The sequence below is a fragment of the Rutilus rutilus genome (genome assembly GCF_951802725.1).
Source record: "Rutilus rutilus genome assembly, chromosome: 18".
In the NCBI taxonomy this organism is placed as follows: domain Eukaryota; kingdom Metazoa; phylum Chordata; class Actinopteri; order Cypriniformes; family Leuciscidae; genus Rutilus; species Rutilus rutilus.
In genome coordinates this window covers 22,859,334-22,867,794 of record NC_140231.1, presented here as the reverse complement: position 1 = coordinate 22,867,794, position 8,461 = coordinate 22,859,334, and the positions used below count along the sequence as shown (strand labels likewise).

General features: G+C 38.6%; 1 protein-coding gene across 1 annotated transcript; it reads right to left on the bottom strand.

Moving 5' to 3' along the window:
• Window positions 1-1,677: 1,677 nt before the first annotated feature.
• barhl1b (BarH-like homeobox 1b) lies at window positions 1,678-7,488 on the bottom strand. The gene is made up of 3 exons (XM_084387135.1): window positions 6,209-7,488; window positions 4,434-4,656; window positions 1,678-3,434 (listed from the first exon to the last, which is right to left on the bottom strand). Exons 1-3 carry the CDS (start codon window positions 6,660-6,662, stop codon window positions 3,143-3,145), a joined length of 969 nt encoding a protein of 322 aa, XP_084243261.1. The 5' UTR covers window positions 6,663-7,488; the 3' UTR covers window positions 1,678-3,142.
• Between the last annotated feature and the right edge of the window lie 973 nt (window positions 7,489-8,461).

Genomic DNA, 8,461 nt, shown 5'->3' with positions numbered 1-8,461 from the left:
GCAATTATTTTATTAACATTATTGCCACTTTTATTGTCATCTATTTTTGATGGGTTTGGCATGCCAAAAATAACTTTGAAATTTTGCTTTTTTAAATTGATTTTAACTGATTTTGTTGCTAATTTCCCAACCTCAATAACAAACATTTAGTGAAATGATGTTGAAAATGTCTTCTCCCTCTTTCTCTCTCCTTGAGTGATTCGTGGGCAGGGGCCCCGCAGAATGACATGTGCTATGCGAAAGTTTGCTGCAGGAGCCCGACTGATCACACGTTATCGACGTTCAATTAAAAGCTATTAAGGTCTTTTGTCTGCTCGTTAATTTCACATTCAGTCGCCCTGTCAGAGCAGCCCCTAAACCCTGAGCTCTATGGACCGGTCTCATGGTTGGGTTAAAGTCAGTCTTAGGCTCACGGAGGGGGGATGAAGGGGGGGGTCCCGTCATGCCGCTGACCAGATGTCCCCTTGCTGATCCGAGCCGCAGTCAGCACTGCCCGGTGACCAGCTGTTGGGAGCGTTTGGCAAAGAGCAGCAAACCAACACTCTCAAGAAAGGCTATGGAAAGAATCCATTTCCAAATGGGATCATTTAGGGCACTTAAACAATTACACACTTAGGTGACCATTAATATTTCATCCACATATTGTTTATGAAAACTAAATGAAACGACATGGTGATGCTGTTATAAGAGTGCAAAGAAGTCTGTCACTTTACTCTTGTAGACACAAGACAATGGAGGCTGACAAGTGTTGAGTGTGTGCGTGAGAGAGAGCGAGATGCCCGATGCCCAATCTCTCAGTATTTCCCTTTTTTATCATGCTGCCATTAAAAGGAACATCGTTTAAAATTGTATTGAAACTGGCTCATATGATTCATGATCAAAATGATATTTAAAGCATGACCTATTAATAAGAGGCAGTCGCGTCTAACTTGAAGATATGAAGGTAGAATTAAGTTCCCTAAATCTCCAGGCGTTTCTGAAAGGTTAGGTTGGTGAACGTTCGCTTACTTGGGTGCGACATTCTTATTAACTTTTTTTTTTTTTTTGGTATAGGTTCGACAAATTAAATCCACGATGCTAACCAAATAGTCTGAGGTTTGAGCAAAATGTCTGACAGTCATGTTTAAAATTATTCAAACACATTTGCCAGTAATAGAGTTCTCCGAGTTCGAATTTTATGATATTGCTATCACTGGCGTTGTTTACGTTTTATTTTCATAAGCAAACTTTTCCTTTTCATTAAATTACTATGTAAAAATCCAGATACATTTCAAAAGCAATGAATTGACGTAGGCAACTAATATGCGTATTTTATTGGTTTTACTTGTGTGTGTGTGTTTCATGCTGAGACTTAGTCCTTTATAACTTTTAAAATTAAAACCCTAAGACAATTTATGCTATTCAAGATAAACATGAAGTCTTTGGATTTCAGATATGGAGGTAAAAATAAATCATTATTTTAATGACTATTTATTCCATTTATTTTATCCTCCAAAATATAAAATGTAGCCTAGAAAATTTAATAAATTTATAATTTTGTGTTGGCACTTATTCCAGGTATACATTATATGTAATATTTGGAACATGGAATTACTTAAAGATTGCTCCTGAAATCGGTTAGAATTATCATTCAGGTATAGTTAAAAAATAAGAATGATTATAGAATGCATTTGTTTGTTTTTATTTCACGTAGCAAACGTCAACGTCAAATGAACTTCATTGGTCGCAGCACATTTTATGTTCATAATGACACGTACAATGGTTGCAAGTTATTTTCCTTGTTGCAAAGTGCAGTGGTACGTTTTGCAATATGATTTTTCTTAATTCGTACATTTTGATGTGGCAGTGTTCGAGATCTGGCACGCGCATTATGCACCGGCATACCTTTTATATTGGCTGTTGGTTTAGTGTAATTGAATTGTCTGTGAGAACACGAGTGTGTATTTATCCAGTATTTGTATAGGCTACCTCCACATTCTCAGTCAGTGGTAAATTAATGAAAGATCTTTATTAGCACATTTATAAAAGTAATTCTCCTTGCGTAAAGACCACCCTCCCCCGCACATCCAGCAGTTTTAAGAGTTTTCCAGAAGTTCACACCGCTAAGCACACGGGGGCACGAACGAAAATCATTTGGGATTACGAGAATCATTACTTCACAAATCATTATTCTCAATATACAGCTTCACCAAAAAGAATGACAAGATATTTCAACGGTTTTATACAGAGTTATTGCACAATGCCTGGGCGAACACTTCGTTTCCTTGACGTCTTATAGATCACAAAGTGATCTGAAACGAGGACTTGGCGTTTTCCCATCATCATCATCATCAAGGTGATACTGCTGGCAGTTGCGCAGGATTACAGAAACGAAAAAAGCAGCACAAAAATAATCGATTGATAATCGATTAATAATCCATCTCGTCCAATCCACCTGCTTGTTCTGTTTAGGTATGGAACTCCGTATACCATTTAACTGTTTGTCAAATAGAAAAGTGACACTTCTTTATTTAAGTTGCAGACGTTTTGATTTCTAATGTGCTGCTCACGTCAATCTCACCTGTTAACGTAAGGCTTGGAAATATGATACAAAAAGAGAAAATTCGAGATTTGTCTTTCAACATAAAACAAAATATTCTTATTTACACTTCTTTTCCTTTGTACATTTTAGAGGGTCACTACAAAGCCCACGATTTATTAACGTGTGACCTGGATTTGATCTCAGGATAATTATTAAATATGAATCTACCATTTAAATAATCTTTGCGTCAGGGATTCACCAACAATTCACATTTGCAATATTGGCTAGATAAAGTAATAATAACAATTTGTGAAACGAAGCGTCCCTGTAAGTAGGCTATCATGTCCCGCTATTATTGCGTTCAGAAGCCTCACTGTTTGTATTTGTTTTCTCCAGATTTAACCTTTAGGGTAAACAAAAACATATAAGTTAAAATAAAACAAACAACGAAAATAAATAATTAAATAAAGTTGAAAAAAAAATGTCTCTAACCACTTTTTGTGTCTCAGCTTGTTTTTGTGGCTTTGTAATATATTTCGAATATTTTGTCACCAATAAAATTGTTCTTTGATGGTGGAGTTCAGAGCTGCCATGTATTGCACCGAGTCCGAATCGCGGCGTTCATCGCGGTGGCGTTGGTCTGGACAGCACGCCGGAGAGGGGGGGCAGAGGCGGCGGCTCGTTGGCGCCCTGGAGACCGTGCAGGAGAATCCGGGGAACGAGAGGACGCTGCAGCGCCGGCGGGGGCGCCGAGGGTCCCCTGTATAAGTACAGCGCTGCTCCAGGGTCCAGGTTCGACACCAGGCTTTGAGGGTAGAAATACGGCGAGGGGAACATCCTTTGCAGCGCAGAATAATTCCCAGCCTCCGCTAACAATTCCAGTCCGACCGCCGTTTGCCTCTTCCACTTCGTCCTTTTTTTTTTTTTTTTTTTTTTCAAGAGGAAAGAGAATAATGTTAGTATAGAAAAAATTATTCAATGACTAGTGTTTTATATACTCATACAAATATGTGACAATAGAAAAGAAATATCACCGTATTGCACTACTATTCCCAAGCGAAACATAAAACCCAGAGAAAGCTCAGAGAAATAAAAACTGTGATTTATCTCCTATTTCTAAGTATCTGTATGAATATCAATTCTAAAGACACAATTCAACGTTAAGGAGAGAAAGGACAAAAAAGAAAAGAAAACAGTCTTTTACATTTAAAAGGTTTATAAAAATGAAATTATAATATGCCTCTCCATATGAGGGACATAAGTGCCGAGAGTTATGGGAAAGTTTTTTGACATTTAATTCACATTAATTGTGTATATAAGGTAAAAGGCAGGCATCAAATGACACATATTTTAGTAATTAGTTTGAACAATAATTAGTCATTTTATATCATTCGTGGTTCAAAATATGTATATTTGACCTCTATTAGATTGGCACGAAATTAGATGCAGCGGAAAAATGTGCAAACAAACCACTTGTAGATATACAATATTGATGTATTTTGATTGTTGCTACTGTAATTTTGTTCTTTTGGTTCCATTTTGTAGTTCTTACCAAAGCTATAAAATAAGAATTAGGCTATGTGACAAAAGTTAGAATTAGAATATTTTATTATATGTTTAAATGTTAAACACATTTAAAATAATACAATTTGGATATTAATTCTGCAGCATTTCCTTTCGTTTTAGTGGAGCAAAACTGAAGCAACGACGTCACCTGACATGCATTATTGTTTTTGGCAGGAGACTCCACAATCAAAGCGAAAATAATATGATATAGGCCTGTATACCCAAGAAGCACATTTTCGTCAATACGAGAAAATTACCTAGACGTTGATATCAGAATAATTACAATTATTTGAATGTTTCTGGGATGTGTGCATTTATTTCTGTTTCCAGCTGCCCACATGCTCACCTCCTGTTCTGGTACCAGGTTTTGACCTGCGTGTCGGTCAGGTTGAGAGATGCTGCCAGCTCCATTCTGTCCTGCACGCTCAGGTACTTCTGCCGCTCAAAACTGCGCTCCAGCTGGGCGAGCTGATGGTCAGTGAAGGCGGTCCGCGCTTTCCGAGGCTTCTTCAGGCGAACCTGCGGGCTGTCTCTGCTGCTCGAGATCTCTCTGTCGCCCTCCTCTTTCACTGAAACATCACATATAACGGAAGGGCATTGATTAATCCACTTCAACACGAGTTAGTTAGCCAGCCCATGTGTTTCAGTATTGACAAGTCGTTATGCTGTCAAAGGTTTCCACATATCCTATGCTAAACCATTGATGTTCTCGTGCGTGCCTGTAATTCTTTCAAGCAGTTTTCAGATTTTTATTTTCAGAATTTTGAATACACGAGGGCTGTGATATTTAATTTACCCCTATCTCCCATCTAACCCAAACTCTTTTCTCTCTGAACCCAGAAAGAGAGGGACACGACGCGAGAGACCTTGCCAGTCGAGTAGTTGAGTCGTATCTCAAGGAGCACAATAATCCGGCTAATTGAGCCACAAGGGATGGAAACCTTTCAACCGAGACCGGAGAAACTTCACAGGGACGGGGATAAGAGCGAAATAAAGAGCGGACCGACCCCGTGCGTTACAAATCTGATTAGCACTGGGACAAATTGCATCAAATCCCTGAAATATAAGGGGGTAGAAAAGGCAAAAAATCAAAGCGGCGCGCACACTCTTTACACGCGCTCTGGAGATGGAATGGCTTTGATTTGGTGAGCATTCATTTTGATCACCGCGCCTATAGACTTGCCAAGCTAATAATTTCATGATGTGAGAGGAGAAATTTATTTGGAATCATAGCTGAAGGTATAGGAGAATAGATGATACCCATCATGCCCTACTTCCACAAAGAGAGCAAGATTTTACTTGAACAAAATTATCAGAATCAGTATAGCGACAACACCAGTCAATAGGCCAAGTCTATGAACACCAACAACCATAAACACGTGCAAATCATTATGCTCATATAACAAAATAAATATATAATAACAATAATATTATTTGTAATAGTAATAATATTAAATAGTAATAAAAAAAATTATGGCATATTCCTACATTTATCAGTAGTGCTGGCCTTTGTGTTTGCATCATGGAATCAACCTAATGGTATGTCACAGGAAACGGTCTATCACTCTGTTTTTCCTCAGATGTAATTTCACCTGGACAAATCCTTAATTAATCTTGCTGATGATGTTTCTTTGTTCACCTTCCTTTCCCCTGCTCCTAACAATAAGCTTTAAACTAATAAGCACGTTCAAATGTACAATAACATACACTTGCAAACAGCGCATTACCACATAAACAGAAATGAATGCACTGAAGCCACAAAAATGTATTCAATATTTTTGCACTATGCATTATTTCAGTAAATATATTTTATGAATATTACGATAGTTGCTTGTAAATGGTTTTTGATTATAAAAGGAGGATTATGTCGTGCTTTCTATCTATCCATCTATCATCTGCCTTTTTATAGCAAAACTGGCTATAATTGAACGAATGAAATGAATAAAATAATCATGAAAATTATTTTCATTTCTACCCCTAAATTACTTTAAAAACATAGGCAAGGATAGTCAGCAAGCCAGCCTGCTTGAACTCTTTGCTATATAAATATGTCAAGTTATAATTCATGTGCTATACTATTAAAATATCATTAAAAACGAGCTGTTATTTTTTATTTTTTACCTTTGTATTCACTGTCTGACGATGAGTTACTGTGGATCTTTTCAATGAAGTCGTCTGCGATTTTAGATGCCAGTCTCCCTGTCTCCTGTGTCGGCTGGCCGTTACTGGAGTATGGGGCACACGCCGCTAAGGGTTTACAGTCAGCCAGAATATCTCTTATTAGGAAGGATGAAGTGACAGTCCGAGGTTGAGATCCAGCAGAGATCGGGCCGTGCTGTAAATGGGACGCGAGCACGAGCGGGTGACCCTGTCTCTGCGCCGCATCCTCACCGCACTCCCGCCTCGGAGACGGAGGAGAAGAACAACCGCTCTCTAAGTCTGACCTGGGGCTGAACTCCAGCGGGGACCGGCATTCCCCTACCAAACTGTCCCCCTTCGCGATGACTGGGCTTCCTGGCCTGTGGGATAGCAGGGAGTCGATTCCAAAACTGGAGCCGTTGGTGGACGCTTCCATCTCCACACTGCTGCTTGCGTGAAGCTTCTGTTCAGATTATCATCTGCATTCAACCAAGTTCTGCGTGAACGGCGCTCGATTTAATAGCGATCTATCCAGGAGAAAAATCCAAAGCGGAATCGGAAATAAGAAATATTCATCCCCTGTCTGGGGGAGAGAAAAAAAACCGTTCTTCTTCCTTGAGGACTTTTAGTTTAAGTTTAAAAAGAAAAAGGAGGTTTCTTGAGGAGGTTCTGTATGAAGTACACAGACCCTGCCTCCAATTTTTTTTTTCTTAAGCTCCTCACTCACTCCTTAAAAAAATCGATACAGCCTAAATATACTCTAGGCTGGCAAATTTAATTAATTTTTTTCAATCCCGGTATTTTTCGAAGACGCCAGACGCATCGATGGTGGCTTTAAATTATTGATCAAATTATTTCAAAAAGCTGTTCTGAAGTAACAGTGTTAGTGTAAAACCACAAGGTAGCCTACTTAGAGGGCGCGCGCATTTCAGCACCACGGACAGAAGCAAAGCGGCAGCAACTCGAGCCTCGCGCTATTGAGCAGCTGAAATTTTCATCAGTTCAAAGGTAGTTCGCTGTGGCGAGTTGTAGAGTGGAATCCGGATGGAAAAGGCAAGTGCATTCTGTGCCAGCGCAGGTGATGCAATGCGAAATCGTTGGACGGTAGAGCGCAGGGAAAAATGCTGCGAGAAGACAGAAGCACAAATGAGGTAATGCAGGTTAAATACACACATTGGGGAACGGAAAGTCAGATAAAGCCTAACAAATGAACTTGTGCACAACTCAGTGGCTAGGTTTTTAAGAGCACCCCTTCCACGTGAGTCCCCAGCGACTCGCTTCCATTGGTTAGGAGGTGTTTTGGGGTGTTGACTGGCTCTGTAAGATGAAACTGGACCCCCCCCCCCCACGCCCAATAAACCCCTCCCCACAGGTCGCCCACTTTGATTAAAAGAGACACTGAATTCATTAGGAGACTGGGATCCAACTGTTTACAGGCAATTTTCAACACTGTTTGCTTTCATTACATCATTGATGAGCCTTATAATGGGGTTATTATGAGGAGTGGGGAGGTTCTTTCCCTCCTCTGCTCATAGCGCGCGTGGAGTCACGTCTTGACCACTTTCTCACAATTCCCATTTTTCTTATATAATTCCCTTATAGTTCCTACTAAAAGTTTAATTTAAGCATTGATGTTATTCAATTCTAATTCTAATATTTTAAGACACGTAACATAAAATTCTGGCCTGAAGGCATCTAGATTTTTTTTTTAAGCCAATGACGTGACGCTCATTCTTATTCAAAAATACACAAAGAAATCCAATTCATACCCAAAATGACATAAATACACTTTTGTTATGATAAACATGTTTTAAGTTTCTGTATTAAAGTCATTTAATATTTAATATTTGATTTATATTGAGGGAATTTAAGTATCAAATATCTGATAGTAAGTGAGAATGTAACAAAACAATTCTCATTAAAAAGCTGAATTAAGAAAAAGTAGGAATGTTAGCATACAAAGTTTTGCAAAAATAAATAAGCAGAGATGCAATACATGTTTTAATACATAAATGATTACCAATATCTGACATTTTAAATATTTGTGGCATAACCAACATGCAGGAAGCCATTTTGGTGTCATGTGACATGACAATCATAAAACAGAGAGAACCCTCATGACTGTTTTAATTATTAAAGTTTTAATAATTTCACATTTTCACATAAATATTTTATTCTGGTCGAATGGATTAAATTCTTGATATTTGTAATGCAAAACTGCATTATATATAGGCC

Bases quoted from the DNA above. Each gene is read 5' to 3' on its own strand.
- barhl1b (XM_084387135.1), bottom strand. From the start codon at position 6,662: ATGGAAGCGTCCACCAACGGCTCCAGTTTTGGAATCGACTCCCTGCTA. The intron at 4,657-6,208 runs GTAAAAAATAAA...GTGATGTTTCAG, and splicing joins GTCAGACAGTGAATACAAAG to TGAAAGAGGAGGGCGACAGA. The intron at 3,435-4,433 runs GTGAGCATGTGG...AAAAAAAAAAAG, and splicing joins ACCTGGTACCAGAACAGGAG to GACGAAGTGGAAGAGGCAAA.